A 21,971-nucleotide genomic window follows, 5' to 3' on the forward strand; every position below is an offset into this window, starting at 1 on the left:
AGAATCTGGGGCACCACACCAAGTAAAGGAGGAAGATGTACAGGCAGCCATGGAAGCAGATTAGCTGAAAAATATCAGTAAGCTAATAGCAAGGGGATGCTATGTAGAATGAATGAGGATGAAAGACAGAATGAATAGGCTGGGCATTGAGTGAAATAGGAATTGTGGTAAAAGGAAATAAATATCAGTTTTTGGTGAAAGAAAGGGTGACCCATCATGAGGAAAAGAGAGAGTGACTGAGTGTAATAGTGAATGGGAATGAGTGGAAGAGCAAATGTAAGTGGCCGAAAGAATACCAAGTTAATAATAACTTATATTACTTTATATATACAAACAAACATTTACTAATGACACAAACACTATCACTGCATTCTCCCCTGGCCTCCAAAATAAACTTGAGCCTAGGCCTGCACCACAACCGAAGAACAACAGTAAGTTGAGGTGCCTAGAGAGTACAGTGCAGAAAGCAAGAGTTGAACAAACAAAATGAAAGCCAGAAGAATGAGTGAGAGTGCAAGTGTGTGAGAAAAAGAACACAAACCATAAATGTTATAGTTAAGTACACACTAACCATAGTTTTAATCTTTTATATTCTTATTTAGCTTAACTATTGTGCATTAGTATTTAAAATTACATTAAACCCCTTACATGTGCAACAGTATCAAAAGCTTTCCTGAAATCCAAGTATTTGATATCAGAATTATTTTTTTCATCCAGTTCCTTTGTGACCACATTATAGTATCCAATCAATTGAGAGGGCGCTGACTCTCTTTAAAAATTACAGCTGTGAAATACAGGCTCCGAAAAAGCGATAAGTGTTTACCTAATTGTTATTTTATATTGTACTTTATACGTAGTCTTATAGTTATAGTTACGCTGGTTATTTTTAATTTAGATAAAAGAGTTTTTGTAGATTACTACTTAATATACGTAAAACCGTTATTTCATTCAAATCTTGCAGCCATTGTTTTTGTATAGAGATGTAGGGCATTCAAATTTTTAATTATGTTAACTAGGTAGCTCTAACATATAATTATATAGCATAATACGCATCACTGTTCTATTAGATAGCGTAGTATTGACATTTAATTAATTAATTAATTAAAGATAGGTGGAACAGGACCAGGGTATGTCTGCCAGGGGCAAAGGTTGATGACGTTGTAGAGCGAATATCATCTTTTAAGGGCACAAAAGGTGATATAGTTGTACACGTTGGCACTAATAATATTAAGAGTAGGAGACCGGCAGAATTACTTGACAAGTACAGGTCACTGTTGAGCAAAAGCTGTGAATTAGGGTTGAATTTGAAAGTATCTGCAATTCTGCCCAGACATGATAGGAGGAAGTATATGATGGGAGCCTTGTCGATCAATTCGGCCCTGGAAAGATTGTGCAAAGCTCAAGGGGTAGAATTTTTTTCAGCCTGGACTGTACTTGTTAACAGGAGAGATTGCTTCTACAAGGATGGGATACACTTAAATAGAAAGGGTGCAAGAATATTTACTGATGCTATCGAGGCAGTGTTAGGTGGGTCGGAAAACTGCTAGCTTGGGGGGAGACAAAGACCAATAGATTGACAGTAGCCACTGGCAGAGGTGAAAGAGATTCTTGCACTGCTTCTATGAGAATGAGCAGAAGCCTGAAAAACAAGATGCATGGTATTTCAGAGACTGCTGGGAGCCATTGCGGTACAAGTAAACACATGGGTTGTGTTAGGGTAGCTAAGAATAGAAACAGGTGCAGGTATACTTGCGTGTACACCAATGCTAGGAGTTTAGTAAATAAATTTGATGAATTTGAGGTATTGCTCAAAACATCGAAGGCAGATATTGTTGGGATATCAGAGACGTGGTGTCACACAGATATAAGGGATGCAGAACTGCAATTTGGGGAGTACAACGTCTACAGAAAGGATAGACAGGATAGGAAGGGGAGAGGGGTTATGCTATTAGTTAAGAAACACATAAAAACCAAGGAAGTGAAGCCAGTCGACATCGCTGGACAGTGCAGTGTTGAGTCAGTTTGGTGTGACATAAACATTGGGAGATCAAAATTGAGAGTAGGAGTGTGCTATAGGCCTAATGACTCTGATGAGTATAATAAGGAACTGTACAGGGAAATAGAGTGGGCCAGTAAATCAGAGAGTCTTATAATGGGAGATTTTAATTTCCCAGATATTGACTGGAATTTGGGGGCTGGTTACTCACACACTAGCAGGGCTTTTGTGGATTTATTGGATGATTGTTTTCTACATCAGCATGTTCGGGAGGCAACTAGAGGGAGTAATACTCTTGATTTGATTATCAGCAGTGATTCTTCATGTATTAAGAATCTGCAGATAAATGAACCACTAGGTGGCAGTGATCACAGTGTGCTGAAGTGGGATTTACTCAAAGAAGTAACTACCATTAGGGGTAAAGGGAAGGGTTATTGCTTCCGTAAAGGCGACTACGATGGACTGAGACAGTATTTAAATTCTATACAGTGGGACCAACTGATGATGTTACCAACAGCAAATTCAAAATGGGAAGCATTCAAAGAACTTATCTTGGAAGCTACTAGGCTTTACATACCAACTAAGAAATATTGTTCAAGGTTTAGGCCAAAATGGATGTCAGATAAACTAATGAGGCATATGGCAGAGAAGAAAAATGCATGGGATACATACAAGTTGATATGCAACCAAGTTACAAAGAAGGTTAGGCAGGTGAAGGCAGATTACGAGAAATCCTTGGCAAGGGATGCAAAGAAAAACAGCAAAGAGTTCTTTACTTATGTAAACTCTAGAAGGAAGGGGATGAATCAGATTGGTCCACTTGATATTGATGGGTCAACTGTTGATGATCCTGCTCAGGTAGCTAACAAACTAAATGAATATTTTGCATCGACATTCACACATGAGGAGTTATTCAGCGAGGGGAATGCCAGAGGTGTATTCAACTCTAGCAGTAAGCTACAGAATCTTGAAATAACTGGGAGTAAAGTGGAGGAGGAACTGTTGAAGATAAACACAAGAAAGGCACCCGGGGTGGATGGGATCTATCCAGTTATATTAAAGGAGGCAGCAAAGGAAGTAAGCAAACCCTTAGCCATAATTATGAGAGCTTCCTTGGACTCAGGGGAGGTACCCATTGACTGGAAATGTGCAAATGTGACCCCAATTCACAAAGGAGGATCAAAGGCTGACAAGTAATTATAGACCTGTGAGCTTAACTTCTGTTCCAGGAAAATTAATGGAGGCACTGGTTAAAGAAGCACTGCAGGATCATTTAGACAAGACTTCAGTTATAGCTCAGACACAGCATGGTTTTGTTAAGGGGAAGTCTTGCCTGACCAACTTGATTGGATACTATGATGCAGTCACAAAAGAACTGGATGCAGGGAATAACTTTGATATTATATACTTGGATCTTAGAAAGGCTTTTGATACTGTTGCACATGGAAGACTGCTACACAAATTGGTGCAGTGTGACATTGGAGGCAAATTGCTGCTATGGATAAAGGGGTTGTTGGGGGGGAGAAGACAGAGAGTGGTAATCAATGGACACTGCTCATCGTGGACTGATGTTATTAGTGGAGTCCCTCAGGGCTCAGTGTTGGGTCCATTATTGTTTTCTGTATTTATAAATGATATTGATGATGGTATATCGGGCTTAATGTCCAAGTTTGCAGACGATACAAAGGTTGGCAGGGTTGTCAAGAACACTACTGACACTATGCTGCTGCAACAGGATCTGAATAGGTTGAGCAGATGGGCTGAGAGGTGGCAAATGAAGTTTAACATTGACAAATGTAAAGTACTACACATGGGAAACAGCAACCCCAGAGAAACGTATCAACTCTGTGGTACTACACTGACAGTGGTAGAGAATGAAAGGGACTTGGGGGTGGTTGTGCAGGCAGATATGAAGTTCTCTGAGCAGTGCAGACGGGCTGCAAGAGTAGCTCATGGAGTATTGTCAATGATATACAGGAATTTTTCCAGCAGGGATAAGGAGGTGATTATTCCATTGTATAAGGCGATGGTCAGGCCACACCTAGAGTACTGTATACAGGTCTGAGGCCTCATTTCAAGAAGGATGTAGAGCTGCTGGAACGAGTACAGAGAAGGGCAACAAGATTAGTGAATGGAACAAAGGGGTGCTCTTACGAAGAAAGGCTTAAGTTTTGCAAATTACAGTGTCTGGAGACTAGGCACCAGCGAGGTGATCTGATAGAGGTGTATAAAGCCTTGAATGGTTTAAGCATGCTCAATGCTGATGGGATTCTTCCTCTAGCTCAGAAAAATCACCTGAGAGGGCATAAATTCAAATTGAGGAAAGACAGATGTAGGATGGACGTGCAGAAATTTGCCTTTAGCCAGCGGGTGGTTGGTTGGTGGAACAGACTTCCATCCCTTGTGGTGGAGGTTGATAGCCTAAATAAGTTTAAGGCTCAGCTGGACAGGTATTTTGAACAAACAGAGGGGTGAAGTGGAAGTGGGTTTTTTTTTTTTTTTTGGCTGATGCTGCATAAGCTTGCTTTCTTGCATCAAATGCCTCTACTAATGCTAATGCTAAATTTATTGATCTTATTAATTTAAAATATCATGCCCCAGACTAGAGCAGCAAAGCAACGGGCACAAAGTGGTAGGTGCTGTGACTCAGGGGAGAACTGGGGGGGGGGGGCGATTCTCCAATTCATCACAGCCTAAAAAAATGTGCAACTTGTGAAATGTTTGCCGAACTCTCTGGTACAGAACTTGATATTGCCGTGTGTGTGTGTGTGTGTGTGTGTGCGTGCGTGTGTGTGCATGCGTGTGTGCGCGCGCGATGTAAGGAGTGTAAGGAAATCAGGCGACAGCTCAGTGTTGTTATGGGCCTGTATGAGAGCTTGAACGAGAGGTGGATGCTCTCGAAGGATCTAAATTGAGGGGCCCATCAAACTCTCAGCTGCCACATCAACACCAGAGCTTGCACTTGGTGCTCGCACAACACAGCGGCAACCCCCAAGGCAGAATGCGCTGGTCCCTCAGGAACTAGTAGTTGTTGGAGACTCTATTGTCAGGGAAATGGGGAACATGCTTTGTAAAAAGGATAGGTGGAACAGGACCAGGGTATGTCTGCCAGGAGCAAAGGTTGACGACGTTGTAGAGCGGATATTATCTTTTAAGGGCACAAAAGGTGATATAGTTGTACACGTTGGCACTAATGATATTAAGAATAGGAGACCGGCAGAATTACTTGACAAGTACAGGTCACTGTTGAGCAAAAGCTGTGAATTAGGGTTGAATTTGAAAGTATCTGCAATTCTGCCCAGACATGATAGGAGGAAGTATATGATGGGAGCCTTGTCGATCAATTCGGCCCTGGAAAGATTGTGCAAGGCTCAAGGGGTAGAATTTTTTTCAGCCTGGTCTGTACTTGTTAACAGGAGAGATTGCTTCTACTGGGATAGGATACACATAAATAGAAAGGGCGCAAGAATATTTGCTGATGCTATCAAGTCAGTGTTAGGTGGGTCGGAAAACTGCTAGCTTGGGGGGATACAAGGACTAATAGTTTAACAGTAGCTGCAGGCAGAGGTGAAGGTGATTCTTGCACAACTTCTATTAGAATAAGTAGCGACCTGGAGCAAGGGGTGTTGGGGATTTCAGGGACTGATGGCAGTCATCGTGAAAAAGGTGGGTATATGGGATGTGTTAGGGTAACTAGGAATAGGTGCATGTATGCTTGAATGTATACCAATGCTAGAAGTATATTAAATAAATTTGAAGTGTTGGTCAAGACATCAAAGGTGGATATTGTTGGGATAGCAGAGACGTAGTGTCACCCAGATATAGTCCATTCCGGTTATTTGGTCCACATCGGGACTAGTGCATTTTGGCCCGATTAAGCGGCTGCCCCAATTATCCGAAGTTTCAGGTAAATAGTTAAAAATACTATGTACCCCCCCCCCCCTTACAATTGGTTCACTGTACAATCAAATCATGTTACGATGGAGTCACCATAGTAAAGTACCGTTTACTATATGATGTGCAGTAAGCGCCGGTCATTGTGATCAGGTTTGTAAATTAAATTTTAATTCTATTAAACAGCGATTTTAATTCACGAAAATAGGAGGAATATTATCCATAATCTATAAAAGCAAAGATATTAAGCACAAATTCACCCATTATTACCTTACCAATTGAAAAATTAAATGATACGTGAAAATAAGAAGAATATACCTGATAATCGGAATAATTAATGCGTACTGTAATATGTATATACCAACTAGTTGACATTTGTTGGTGCGGGTTGAAAAGTAAAAAGATAAGCAATCAATAACAAAGAACACGGCACAAACAAATTGCAAGTAACACAATACACGCAAATGAGAACGGAGTAACGAGTTACAAAGCTTTAAAAATAGGAATGAAGAGAAGAGCTGAAAATTAATTTTTTTATATGATTGAAGATTTCATGGAAGTGTAAGTACATTTCACCGTAATAACCCACAGAATTCCAGCTGTCCGTATTATCGCAAATTCAGTAAGATCGAGTTTACTGTCCGTTTATAATTAATAAATAAATTTTAAATTTTCTGTTTATACTCCAGGACGGAGTATAAACAGAATAACGGAGTATAAACGGAGTATTTGGATCTACATTCACACATGAGGAATTATTAAGGTTTGAAAATGGCAGAAGGTTATCAAATTGTAGCAGGGTACTTAATGATTTTGTAATAACTGAGAGCAAAGTGGGGGAGAAATTGTTGAAGTTAAACATAAGAAAAGCACCTGGGGTGGATGGGATCTATCCAGTTATATTAAAGGAGGCGGCAAAGCAACTAAGCAAGCCCTTAGCCATAATTATGAGAGCATCCTTGAACTCAGGGGAGGTTTCCACAGACTGGAGATGTGCAAATGTATCCCCAATTCACAAAGGGGGATCGAAGGGTGACAGGAGTAATTACAGACCAGTTAGTTTAACTTTTGTTCCGGGTAAAATAATGGAGTCACTGGTTAAGGATGCATTGCAGGATCATCTAGACAAGACTGCAGCAATAATCCAGACACAGCATGGGTTTGTTAAGGGAAAGTCTTGTCTGACAAATTTGATTGGATACTATGATGCAGTCACAAAAGAACTGAATGCAAAAAATAATTTCGATATCATATATTTGGATTTCAGGAAAGCTTTTGACACTGTTTCACATGGAAGACTATTGTACAAATTGGAGAAGAAGGGTATTAAGGGTAAGTTGCTTCAATGGATAAAAGGATAGTTAAGTGGGAGAAGACAGAGGGTGGTAATCAATGGGTGCTGCTCTTCGTGGACTAATGTTATTATTGGAGTCCCACAGGGTTCAGTGTTGGGTCCACTGTTGTTTTGTATATTTATCAATGATATTGATAATTGTATATCAGGCTTAGTGTCGAAGTTTGCAGATGATACAAAGGTTGGCACGGTTCGTAATTACAGTAATGGCAGTATGCTACCGCAACAGGATCTAGATAACTTGGGCAGGTGGGCTAAGAAGTGGCAACTGAAGTTTAACCTTGACAAATGCAAAGTACTGCATATGGGTAGAAGTATACACGAAGAGGTACAAGCTAAAGATTATAATGATTTATGCACCAACATCGAGCCATGATGATGAAGAGGTCGAAGAAATGTACACCGAAATTGAGTCTTCAAATGAGCAGCAAACCCACTACACTATTATTATGGGGGACTTCGATGCTAAGGTTGGAAAAAGGCAAAATAGCACAGAAAGAGGAACTATAAGAAATTTTGGAATTGGTGAAAGAAATAAAAGAGGTGAAAGACTTGTGGAATTTGCAGAATCTCAAGGACTGTCAGTAATGAACACTTTTTTTCAAGAAAAGGGTGAACAGAAAGTGGACATGGCAGAGTCCAAATGGATTAACAACTAATGAAATCGACTTCATCCTCACTAACAGAAGATATATTGTGAATGACGTCCTGAATAAGGTAAGTGTTGGAAGTGATCACAGAATGGTAAGATATACACTTGATATAGATGTAGGAAAGGAAAGGAAAAAACTGACTCGAGTAAATAATGCAAAGGTCTTTGAGATAAGAGAAGAGGAGAAAAAGCATTATGTACTGGAACTCAAGAACAAGTTTGAGCTTCTGCAGACTGCTCAGGACCAAGATATCAACGAGGAATATTACAACTTTCTGAAAGTGATAAAGCCCAAGAAACCTATAGGGAAACAGAAATCCAAAGAAGAAAAAATTATTCAAGAAACACTTGTCATGATGAACCGAAGACGACAAATGAAGAGCAAAAAAAACACTGACAGGGAGAAAATTGAGTATACTGAGTTATGCAAAGCCATTAGAAAGAGACTCAGAGAGGACATAAGATTTAACACAAGAAAAGTAGAACAAGCATTAAGGGAAAACAAAGGATTTAAATCAGCAGCCATGAGCAGTAATACAGAAAGACAAATGATACTGAAACTGAAGAATAGCAATGGTGTACTTATAAACAGCAGAGAAGGCATAATTCAAATAGCAGAAGACTACTATAGAGAATTATACAAGGAGCGAGGGAATGATACCAGCAGTGGGGAAGATGGATTGCAAAGTAGCAACACATACGACATACCCAATATTCTTCCTGATGAGGTAGAACATGCATTGAAGAAAATGAAGAAACGGAAAGCCCCGGGGAAGATGAAGTTACTGTAGAGTTGTTAAAATTGGGAGGAAGAGACATAACACAAAAACTGGCAAGGCTCTTCACAAAGTGCATTAGAAAAGGTGTGATGCCTAAGCAGTGGAATAATGCAATCATAATTTTGCTGCATAAGAAAGGAGATAAATCAGAAATTGGAAATTTTAGACCAATTAGCTTGTTAACCCACATCTACAAGTTGTTCACAAGAGTCATTACTAACAGATTAGAAAGAATACTTGATGAGAATCAACCGTAAGAGCAAGCTGGCTTTAAGACAGGATTCTCAACTATGGATCACCTTCACGTAATATCACAGCTAATGGAGAAAGCAAATGAATATAAAACACCATTATGCCTGGCATTTGTGGATTATGAAAAGGCATTTGACTCCATACAGCATAAGGCAATGTTTCGGGCACAGGAAAGACAAGGCATAGATACCCCATATATTATGATTTTGAAGAAAATATATGAGAGTGCTACCTGCTTTATTAGACTAGACAAAGACAGTAGGAAATTTAAAATCGAGAAAGGAGTTCGACAAGGAGACACAATATCTCCAAAGCTGTTTACTGCTGCCCTTGAAGAAGCTTTCAGAAGATTAGACTAGTCGCAGAAAGGAGTCAATGTGAACGGAGAGTACCTAAACCATTTACGATTTGCAGATGACGTTGTGGTCATAAGCGACGATCCCAAAGAATTAGAGGAAAATCTTAATCAGTTATGCAGAGTTAGTAAGGATTTTGGACTAAAGATGAATATGGCTAAAACAAAAGTAATGATGAACAAGTATGCCACGGAAAGGGAAATAATGATTGAAGGAGCAGTAATTAAAAAGGTGGAGTCATATACTTATCTGGGACAAGTTATTAACTGTAATAATGATAAATGGCTGGAAGTCAAGAGAAGAGTAAATTTTGGATGGATAGCATTCAGGAAATATAGTCACATACTTGAAGAGCAATATCCCAGTTTGTCTGAAACGTAAAATAATGAACCAATGTATACTCCCCACCATGACTTATGGAAGCGAAACTTGGGCACTCACCAAAAGAATGGAAGAGAAGCTGAAAACTACACAGCGAAGAATGGAACGAATTATATTGGGAATCAGACTGTTAGATAAGAAGAGAAACACATGGATTAGGCAGCAAACTCAAGTAAAGGACATTCTTATCAAAACTAAAGAACTAAAATGGTCTTGGGCAGGATACATAGCTTGAAGACATGATGACAGATGGACTAAGAAAATAACAGAATGGTACCCAAGAGTAGCTAGAAGAAAACCTGGAAGACAAAGGCGGAGATGGATAGATGAAATTCATGAGTTTTTGCGTAGTAAATGGATGGGCAGTGCTCAAAACAGAAGGAACTGGAAAGTTGCTGGAGAGGCCTTCATCCTGCAGCGCATTGAAAATGGCTGATGATGATGATGAACCCTGGAGAAAAGTACGAACTGTGTGGTACTACACTTAAGGTGGTAGTAAATGAAAAAGAACTGGGAGTAATTGTGCAGTCAGATATGAAGTTTTCTGAGCAATGCAGACAGGCTGCCAGGGCAGGTCATAGGGTTTTGTCTAAGATATAGGAATTTTTCTAGCAGGGGAAAGGAGGTGATTGTCCCTCTGTATAAGGCAATGGTCAGGCCATGCCTTGAGTACTGTGTACAGGTCTGGAGGCCTCATTTTAGGAAGGATGCCGATTTGCTTGAGTATGTACAGAGAAGGGCAACAAGATTGGTGAGGGGAATGAAGGGATCCTCTTACCAAGAGAGGCTTAAGTTCTGCAAATTGCAGTGGCTGGAGACTAGGCACCTGTACGGTGATCTGATTGAGGTGTATAAGGCCTTGAATGAGTTGAACATGCTGAATTCTGATGGAATCCTTCCACTTGTTCAGATTACAAACCTAAGGGGGCATAAATTCAAATTAAGAAAAGACATGTAGAATTGATGTGCGGAAATTTGCCTTTAGCCAGCGGGTGGTTAATTGCTGGAACAAACTTCCATCTGTCGTTGTGGAAGTTGACTGGTTGAATAAATTTAAGGAGGAACTGGACAGGCATTTGGAGGGAATGGTGTGTTTTTTTTTTTTTTTTTTTTGGTTGATGCTGCATAAGCTCATACACTTGCTTTCTTGCATCACTTGCCACTACTACTACTACTGCCATTACTATCATTAACAACCCTGCCAACCTTTGTACCATCTGCATACTTGGACATTACGCCTGATATATCTTCTTCAATATCATTGATAAATATACAAAACAACAACAGGCCTAACACCGAACCCTGCGGGCACCACTAATAACATTTGTCCATGTAGAGCAGTTTCCATTTATTACCACTCTCTGCCGTCTCCCACTCAACCATCCCTTTATCCATTCCAGCAACTTGCCATTAATGCCATACCTCTCCAATTTGTACAGCTGTCTTCCATGTGCAACAGTATCAAAAGCTTTCCTGAAATCCAAGTATATGATATCAGAATTATTTTTTTCATCCAGTTCCTTTGTGACTACATCATAGTATCTAATCAATTTGGTGAGACAAGACTTCCCCTTAACAAACCCATGCTGTCTTAATTATTATTACAGTCTTGTCTGTGTAGATAGGCAATCAACAGAAGGAAATTCAAAGAAGCTTTTCTCATAAAAATATTTGGAGCCTTAGCCATCAATAGAAAACAGGGAGTTCAACCTGCAATATTTTCATCTTTTTAAAAAGAAAATAGAAGAAATGAGAAACTAGGAAAAGAAAATTGGCCACTTGTCTGAAAGAGTAACCGTCATTCAACCCCTTCCTGACCACCGGAACCAGCTTGCAAAGCAACCCTGATGTCCAGAATAGGAGGGCAAAGGTCTCCTCAGGATTCCATTACACAAAAGCTCTGGTTCTAGGATAGAAAACCAGAGTAGGAGAGGAAGGGTCACCTCAGGAGTCTACTACAGAAGAAACCCGGATCAAGAATAAAATCCTGGCACTGTTCTATTGGCTACTGGAATTAATCCCTCACCTATAAATTAACTGCTGGCAGGCCTCTTGCTTGTTTATACATCAGGTTTCTTGGAGCATCACCAAGAGGAGTCTGTCAGCAGATAAGAATTGAATCTCTTTTATTTACTTAATTTAATATCTAGTTCTATTGCAACAATAACAACAGTACCATCTAATGATAGGTATCGGTAAGATACCTGAAGTGTTAATGTATAGTAGTTTAGGTGAAAGCTTACTAAACTATACTATTTTCACATGGTATAAGAGTGATATTATATTTAGTAGTAATCTTAATGAAGTCAGAAATCTGTATTCAAAGGTTACAGTATTGTGAAGGTTTGATACAATTTTTTGGTCAATCCTAATTTTATAGACTTTTTTTTTTTTTAATTTTTTTAATTAATTTTTTTCACATGATGATGTATAGAATTGATTGTTACATTGTTCTTTATATAGGGATCTTATAATAGATGCAATGAACCATTTTATACAAGGAAAAAGACATCTGCTTGTTCAAGATTACACATCTGCTGTTTGCAGTTTGCAAGAGGCTTGTAAGCTGTTTACTGATAAATATGGTGATACAGCTAATGAATGTGGTGATGTTTACTTGCATTATGGTAAAGCACTTTTGGAATTGGCAAGAGAAGAGACAGGAGTATTAGGTGAAGCAATTCAAGGTAAATATTAATCTCTTCCCCCCCCCACCCTTCACCACTGTTTTTTGATGTTACCAAATCCTTTTATACAGGAAAAAAGCTACATACTTTCAAATTCATTGTTTTTTAGATAAATTTGTAGCTAGGTAAAGTGTCTGTTGGCTTCACCATGTGCATCTACATATAACTATGCTCGTAATAAATGGATTTTTATGAGGTTTAATTTTTTTTTATGTAAACCCCAAACACAAGAGGTATTAGAACCTATAGTACTTAGTACCGTGCTTGGGTTGGAGGTTGAGAAGACGAAAGAAGATATTTGTTGACATTGGACTTTAACTTCTGTAGACTGTAATTTTCAGGAAATACATATGAAGGAAGGTTGTTCCAGAAAACGGCAGTTGAATGAATAAACGAGGAAGATGAAAAGTTGGTTCTGTGAGTTTGAAGTTGGACAGTAAATGGATGTTGGCTGGTGGCGGCATGTGTTCGGACTGTTTTGAAAGAGAGGGCAGGAATTATAGAAGCTAATTCAGAAGAACACTGCCCATGGAAGTATCTGTAGAAGAGTCTTGCAGCAGAAACAGTACGTCTATGAGACAGCGAGTGGAGAGACTGTGTTAGAGATGAATCATTAATTAACCTAACTGCCCTCTTCTGAATGGAATCAAGAAGCCTGAGAGAGGTTTTGGGGGCACCACCCCAGATGTGGGAACAATATTCCACGGCAGGGTGGATTTGCGATTTATACAGAGTGAGCAGCTGTTTGGAAGAAAAGTAATGCCGAGTGTGTAAGAGAAAACAAAGTTTTTTAGATGCAGAGGAAGCAATATTTGTAATGTGCTTGTGACAAGAGAGATTAGAAGTCAGGGTAATCCCCAAAAGAGATATATCATTTTGCCCAGAAATCGGACTGTCACTAAAGATAAGCATAGGAGCAGAAGAATCCATTTTGCGAGATATAAGAGAAGACTGAGTTTTAGAAGAGTTGAATCAACTAAGTTGTCTTTGCCCCACTGGAGAATTACCTGGAAGTCAGCATTTAAGGAATTGGTAGCAGATTTTCAAGAAGTTGAAGCTGATTGAACAGGCAAGTTTTCTCAAAATGGAAAGTGGAATGCAATGTGCTATCATTGGCAAAACTACAGATAGGATTTGCAGTCAGCGGAAGGTCATTAATATACAAGAGCAAAAGAGTGGGGGAAAGAACTGAACCTTGGGGGGACACCGGCATTAGTGGAGAAGTTAGAGAGCCATTTACCATCACCCTCGGTGAGCTATCAGAGAGAAAACTGGATAACCAATTGCTAAAAACAGTTGGCAAACCATAAGATGGAAGCTTGTTTAGAAGACCTTTATGCCAAACACGATCGAAAGCCTTTGAGATGTCAAGAGCAACTACTTCTGTTTCATCGAACCTTTCCATTGAATTAGTCCATAAATGGGCAACATAAGCCAGAACATCACCAGTGGATCGACACTGACGGAATCCATACTGGCGATCGTTGATCAGACGGAAGGTTTCTATGTAGTTTAAGAGTTGGCGGTTAATTGATATCTCCATTACTTTAGAAAGAGTAGAAGTAATTGTAATGGGACGATAATTGGATGGGAGGGATTTGTCACCCTTTTTAGGAACTGGCTGGATATGAGCAAATTTCCAAGCAGAAGGAAAAACACCTTTGGAATAAGAAAGTGAAAAATGGCGGCAAAGAATAGGAGTAAGTTTAGGAACACAGGTTTTGAGAACAATTGGAGAAATACAATAGGGACCTGGAGTTTTCTTAGCATCAAGATTCGTCAAAATCCTTCTGACATCCTTTTGACGGAAGTCCACAGGAGCCATTGAATGGAGTGTGTTTGGAATGGTGGGAGGTGTTTTACCAAGATCATTAATATATGAGTTGGAAGAAAAATGGGATGCTAGCAGGTCATCTTTATCCTTGTCTGAAGTAACAACAGAACCATCTGGTTTGGACAGAGGTGGGAGTAGAGATGGGCAAAAGTTGCAGCCAATAACTTTGGCAAAGGACCAGAATTCTCGGGTACCATTAGGGCAAGAAGCAAGTTTTCTACTCTTAGCCTATTCAAACCCTAGTTTGGACTGATTAATAACTGCCTTACAATTGTTGCGAGCTTTGGTGTAGACAGAAAATGAAACTGAAGAATTACAAACAAGCCAATTACGATATGCAAAATTCTTCTCTTGAACAGCCTTAGCACATTTATTGGAAAACCAAGGTTTAGATAAAGGACGAGATTTTGAAGTGGAGTGTGTGTGGGATAAAGGATTCCATTCCTGCAAGCATAATTTCACTGACATGATCTGAGCAAACGTTGACATAAGAAGTTTTGAAACAGTAGTCCGACCAAGGAAAAGAAGAAAAGAAATCTCGCAGATCATCCCATTTTGCATTCTTGTAATGCCAAACAACATGAGGTTGGGAATAGCCATGAGATAAAGGCTCCATTGGTGAAGACAATCACCAAGTTGTGATCTGAAGTGCCTAAAGGACATCTCACTTCAACCGTGTACTTAGAAGGGTTGTTTGTGAGAAAAAGATCAATCGTGTTTGCTGTATGATTAGGATTGTCCGGTATTCTTGTAGGTAAATGAACAATCTGTGCACGGTCATTAGTAATTGCAAAAGCCTCAGCATCTCGACCAGTTGGGTCGGTGTGACTAGAAAACAGAAGCCAGCTGGAGTTGTGAAAATTAAAATCACCAAGGAAAGTTGGACTGGAGAAAATCAAGTTGCAAAGAGAGGAAGTCCAAAAAGCTCCAAGTGATTAGTGGAGTTGGGAGAACGGTAGAGACAACAGATGAATTTTACACAGTGAGGTAGAGAGATTTTAAACCAGAGATGATCATAGAGAGGAGATTCCAAATTGCCAAGTCTCTGACAGGGAATATCAGAACGGACATATGCACAAGCGGGGCCCGGTGCAAAGTTGACTTGCGGGGCCTTGATACAAATTCGTACAACAAAATAATTTATTGCATTTTGATATTTATTACATTGCACAAATTGGTTTAGAAAGGATTACATGAAAATGATAAATAATTAAATTATTTTAATAAACTTAACATTTCAATCGCAAAAAAATCTTTAATAAATCATATAAGAAAAATAATTGCTTCATATACTTATAAAATACAATTTGGTATGCGACTTAATCGAATAATATAATTTAGGTTTTTGGCTTTTTCGGATTCGATAGATAAAACGGCTAAGGAGGTAAATTTTTCTTGACTAATGCTAGATCTCAAGTATTTTTTTATAATTTTCAATCTTGAGAAAGATCTTTCTGGAGATGCGACTGTAATTGATAAGATTAATATAATTTTCAGAACAGTAACAAAATTTGGATACAATTCAAATAAATTATTTTTCAGTAAATAGTGTAATATTTGTAATATTGTGATCCTGGAAGGCAAAACTCGACGACAAATTTTGATTTCATTAAATAAATCAATGCAATCGATGTCGTCTTGCAAGGTAGCATTTAAGTCTTCGCAACATTTAAGAAGATCGTTTTCAGTCAGTTTTTGAATATTATCCGAATTATATAAAAAACCATATGATGTCTCATGTTCGTGATAAATTTCGAATCTTTTCTTAAAAGAAATAATCGCACTGTCGATTATGACTAGAAAATATTGAATTCTGAAATATTCTTCGCCCAATGAAATAGGCTGATCGGTTCCTTCATTACAAAATTGCTTTGTTTTTCGTCCAGTTCTTTGATTCTTAAATTCAGATGTCACTTGTAATTCTTCAGCTATATCCTTTGCAGTTATTAAAGAAGATTTGAATCACGATTCACGATACTGTTCAAAAATTTTTAAAAGGCCTTTTAAATGTGAATTTGCAGTACCGATATCTATATTTGAATTTTGAAATATCTCGCTCACAATATTTACTTCATTCGGTATATCATACCAAATGACCAAACTTAATAAAAATTCAAATGAAGTAAGTTTATTTTCGATTGATTGGATTTCGTTTTCGTGTCACTGGTATGTTCATAAAGGTATTTGAAAGCTAGAGAAAATTGTGGTACTTGGTATCTCACACATTTCACACTTTCGAGGTGACGTTCCCACCTCGTTGCTGACAGTGGTTTTGGAGTAAGATGTTCGACACGCTCTTTTAATATATCCCAGCGTATCGCAGAACTTGCAAAAATATTATGTATGCTTTGTAAAGTCCCAAAAAATGAATTTGCGAGAGAAGATGATTTTGAAATGTCTCCAAGAACTAAATTCAAATTATGACTTCAGCAGGGCATATACTGTGCTTTGGAATTCTTTTGCAGGATAAGTGCTTTGGTCAAACCAGTATTATTAACTTAAAATTTTCTCAGAAGAAAATTTAAGTCGACTTTTTGAGTAATTTCGAATTCACTCGATCTCTCGAAGGTAGAAAGCGAAAAAGGGCTGAGAAAACCTAGTCGGTGGTATATATAGCCTTTAGAGTACGATAACTATGCAAACGCTGGCAACATATAATCGTACGTCTGAGCGACTTGTAAGGAGAGATATTTGAAAGAAAATATATTTTTCCGTGTTCTTTGGAGAATTCTTGGCGGGCTTTCAGATAATATTAATAACATGATTATTGACATTTTATTTCTTATGTATATTAAAAATATGGCCATTTTATGGCGATGTCGCTAGATTTTGCGACAGTATTAAAACAAAACAAAAAAAAAAAATGAAACCATTTTTATTTTGCAAAATCGGTAAGCGGCGCGGGGCCTTGTGCGCTCGCACCGTTCGTACCCCCCTCTGGCCGGCTCTGTGCACAAGTACCACCTTTGAGACGAAAGGAATCAATCAGTGAATAATTTGGGCATCTGAGATGAGCAGCAGTTGAATCAACTGATAACTGAGATTCTGTCAGAAAAAATACATGGGGTTTGGCAGACTGCAAGTGGAAATGGACATCGTTAAGATTAGAATTGAGACCACGTATATTTTTGAAATGAATTAGGAAGTGCTTGGGAGGTTTAGATCTTTTCGCATATAAGCTTGCTGTATTAGTGTGACAATTCATGATGTATTCAATAGTAAGAAAAAGTGGGGACATGCTATATGAAGTTATGAAATTTTTGGATATGGCGTACACATGGTAAGAATATACCCAAATGCTTGACATAACGTGGCCTCGAGAATGCTCCCCGCATACACACTACTCAGACTCCCTCCAGTCACTATCTGGCAGGGTAGAGGTAGCAAGATTATACACTAGCTGATCCGGAAGCCTCCTAGAGAGTTACCAATAGTTTCGGTCCAGTGTACTAACTAGTGGCCGGCCTGCAAACACCGTTTTAGAGCTGTACCCTCAAAATGTAAGGAATGTTGGATCTTGCCACAATGTTCATCATAACCTCAAAAGTCATCAATCATATTGCATGATGGAAGAGATAGGGAAGGGTTGACTGGAACTTAGCTCTAGAGACTTAACATGGGTTCCACCACTTCAAGCCTCCAATAAGCAAAGTGGTGGTATTGCAACGGTTGATGAGAGTCAACTAGCACCTAGTACTGCCTTGTAACATAGAAGGGCGGCATTCCTCCATGTAGTGTGGGCGCCACATCTCAATCCCCGCTTACGTTGGTTCACACCTGGATGGTCACCTACCATGTACTTGTGCATGGAGGTTATACCCAAGATTACTAACAGTCCCACCGTTGTTAAGCAGGCCAACAGACATTCAACAATTAGACATTTTATTTATTTTTTTTCGTATGTAATCACCCATTATGCAGATTATCTGTATAGTATATATTTCAATGATCTGGAGGAATGAATGGGCCTCAATGTAGGTTGTATAGAAAAGAATTCCCAGTTAAAGCCAGTGCAAAAAAAATGGGGACTCAACATTTTGTACTGGCAGTTAACTTTAAATCACTTGTCAGTGGATTTTTCATTTTAACCACCACAAATTTAAAATTGATTAATAATTACTTGTAAGATTCCGTTTTTTAAATTTTGAAGTATTGAAAAAAAATGGCATGTTCGCTTGAAAATTTCCCATCTGACTTCGTACTCAAAGTCTTGCCATCATTTTATAGCATCAGTGCCTCCTGATAATCCATGGATTGGTCTACCACTTGCTTGTATTCACTTGTTCGGTCTGAGTATCGCATTATACAATCAGTGCACTACACCATAAAGTTCATAGATCAACACGTTGAATTCTTTAAAATCCAAATAGTTCATAACTGCTTTATGTTTGTGGGTCCCTCCCCTCAGCTTTACAGTTCAAGAATGCTGAAACTTTCAGGTCAGCTCGTTGGGGATTCCTTGGTGCACAGATGTGGTCACTGAACTATAACCTATTACTTTGAGAATTATATTAAGAAATTATATATATATGCTGCTCTACCATTAATATCCAGACACCCCTCCATTGATAGTTGATCACATACTGCCCAAGCACCACAAGGCAACTATAAATATGCTTATAGGCCCTCTAAGGAGACAGTAGTAAAATTGTAATTGTAAGGTGCCACAGTCAACAGTTAGAGGTGAGTTGACATAGTTCCACTGCAGAATGATAATAGAATGTTATGTAAGCAGTCAATCTGTATGTGACATTTCAGCCTCATTGAAGATTCCGTATGTTGACGATTGGTAATACAATCTAACTGGAAGTTAACTGGTGATGGAACCATTGCAAGGAGACTCAAAAATCCTCAAAGTAATTGAACAGGACAGGAGAGGCCTACTCCCCAAATTCCAGTTCTGCCTTTCTTATATCTGTGTGACACCACGTCTCTGAAATCCCCACAATATCTGCCTTTGATGTTTTGAGCAATACCTCAAATTCATCAAATTTATTTACTAAACTCCTAGCATTGGTGTACACACAAGTATACATATTGACTGGAATTTGGGGGCTGGTCACTCACACAGTAGCAAGGCTTTTGTGGATTTATTGGATGATTGTTTTCTACATCAGCATGTTCGGGAGGCAACTAGAGGGAGTAATACTCTTGATTTGATTATCAGTAGTGATTCTTCATGCATTAAGAATCTGCAGATAAATGAACCACTTGGTGGCAGTGATCACAGTGTGCTGAAGTGGGAGTTACTCAAAGAGGTAACTACCATTAGGGGTATTGCTTTCGTAAAGGCGACTACAATGGACTGAGACTGTATTTAAATTCTATACAGTGGGATCAACTGATGATATTGCCAACAGCAAATTCAAAATGGGAAGCATTCAAAGAACTTATCGTGGAAGCTACTAGGCTTTACATACCAACTAAGAAATATTGTTCAAGGTTTAGGCCTAAATGGTTGTCAGATGAACTAATGAGGCATATGGCAGAGAAGAAAAATGCATGGGATACATACAAATTAACACGTGACACGGACGCCTATGATAGATACAAGTTGATCTGTAACCAAGTTACAAAGGAGGTTAGGCAGGCGAAGGCAGATTACGAGAGATCCTTGGCAAGGGATGCGAAGAAAAACAGCAAAGAGTTCTTTACTTATGTAAACTCTAGAAGGAAGGGGATGAATCAGATTGGTCCACTTGAGATCGATGGGTCAACTGTTGATGACCCTGCTCGGGTAGCTAACAAACTAAATGAATATTTTGCATCGACATTCACACATGAGGAGTTATTCAGCGAGGGGAATGCCAGAGGTGTATTCAACTCTAGCAGTAAGCTAGAGAATCTTGTAATAACTGAGAGCAAAGTGGAGGAGAAATTGTTGAAGATAAACACAAGAAAGGCACCTGGGGTGGATGGGATCTATCCAGTTATATTAAAGGAGGCAGCAAAGGAGGTAAGCAAACCCTTAGCCATAATTATGAGAGCTTCCTTGGACTCAGGGGAGGTACCCATTGACTGGAGATGTGCAAATGTGACCCCAATTCACAAAGGGGGATCAAAGGCTGACACAAGTAATTATAGACCTGTGAGTTTAACTTCTGTTCCCGGAAAATTAATGGAGGCACTGGTGAAAGAAGCACTGCAGGATCATCTAGACAAGACTTCAGTTATAGCTAGGACACAGCATGGTTTTGTTAAGGGGAAGTCTTGCCTGACCAATTTGATTGGATACTATGATGCAGTCACAAAAGAACTGGATGCAGGGAATAACTTTGATATTATATACTTGGATCTTAGAAAGGCTTTTGATACTGTTGCACATGGAACTGCTGCACAAATTGGAGCAGTGTGGCATTGGAGGCAAGTTGCTGCTATGGATAAAGGGGTGGTTGAGGGGGAGAAGACAGAGAGTGGTAATCAATGGACACTGCTCATCGTGGACTAATGTTATTAGTGGAGTCCCTCAGGGTTCAGTATTGGGGCCTTTATTGTTTTCTGTATTTATAAATGATATTGATGATGGTATATCAGGCTTAATGTCCAAGTTTGCAGACGATACGAAGGTTGGCAGGGTTGTCAAGGGCACTACTGACACTATGCTGCTGCAACAGGATTTGGAAAGGTTGAGCAGATGGGCTTCGAGGTGGCAAATGAAGTTTAACATTGACAAATGTAAAGTACTACATATGGGAAACAGCAACCCCAGAGCAACATATCAACTCTGTGGTACTACACTGACAGTGGTAGAGAATGAAAGGGACCTGGGGGTGGTGGTGCAGGCAGATATGAAGTTCTCTGAGCAGTGCAGATGAGCTGCAAGAGTAGCTCATGGTGTATTGTCAATGATATATAGGAATTTTTCTAGCAGGGATAAGGAGGTGATTATTCCCTTGTATAAGGCAATGGTCAGGCCACACCTAGAGTACTGTATACAGGCCTGGAGGCCTCATTTCAGGAAGGATGTAGAGCTGCTGGAACGAGTACAGAGAAGGGCAACTAGATTGGTGAATGGGACAAAGGGGTTCTCTTACGAAGAAAGGCTTAAGTTTTGCAAATTACAGTGTCTGGAAACTAGGCACCAGCGGGGTGATCTGATAGAGGTGTACAAAGCCTTGAATGGTTTGAGCATGCTCAATGCTGATGGGATTCTTCCTCTAGCTCAGAAAAATCACCTGAGAGGGCATAAATTCAAATTGAGGAAAGACAGATGTAGGATAGATGTGCGGAAATTTGCCTTTAGCCAGCGGGTGGTTGGTGGGTGGAACAGACTTCCATCCCTTGTCGTGGAAGTTGATAGCCTAAATAAGTTTAAGGCTCAGCTGGACAGGTATTTCGAACGAACAGAGGGGTGAAGTGGAAGTGGTTATTTTTATTTATTTATGTTACTTTTTTTTTTTTTTTTTTTTTTTTTTGGCTGATGCTGCAAAAGCTTGCTTTCTTGCATCAAATGCCTCTACTAATGCTAATGCTAAAGAATTGTCTAAATGGAATGCAGGTTAACATTGTCATAGCACACAAAGGCCCTCAGTGAGACAATTGGAACATGTGTCAGCACCAGTACGGTGCGTAGGATGCTGCATGATATGGGTTACCATGGTCATGCAGCTGTCCAGAACCTACCACTAATCATCCCAGCTGAAGCCACGCACCTAGCTTAGTGTAAGGCCAGCCAATCTTGAGCCGTAAACAAATGGAAAGCTGTGCTTTGGAGTGATGAATATACAGCACGTGGGCTACCAATCTAACTGTTCTGCCTCAGTGTAGTGGATGCCCAGAGAAAGCT

General features: G+C 39.3%; 1 protein-coding gene across 1 annotated transcript in view; it reads left to right on the forward strand.

Moving 5' to 3' along the window:
- Nasp (Nuclear autoantigenic sperm protein) overlaps positions 1-21,971 on the forward strand; it is a 161,780-nt gene that overhangs the window by 13,299 nt on the left and 126,510 nt on the right. The window contains exon 2 of the mRNA XM_090372344.1: positions 12,128-12,351. Within this exon, the coding sequence (XP_090228470.1) occupies positions 12,128-12,351 (224 nt within the window). The remainder of the gene's footprint in view (positions 1-12,127; positions 12,352-21,971) is intronic.

This window comes from Mastigoproctus giganteus, chromosome 4 (assembly GCF_048544385.1).
Source record: "Mastigoproctus giganteus isolate SK-2022 chromosome 4, ASM4854438v1, whole genome shotgun sequence".
In the NCBI taxonomy this organism is placed as follows: domain Eukaryota; kingdom Metazoa; phylum Arthropoda; class Arachnida; order Uropygi; family Thelyphonidae; genus Mastigoproctus; species Mastigoproctus giganteus.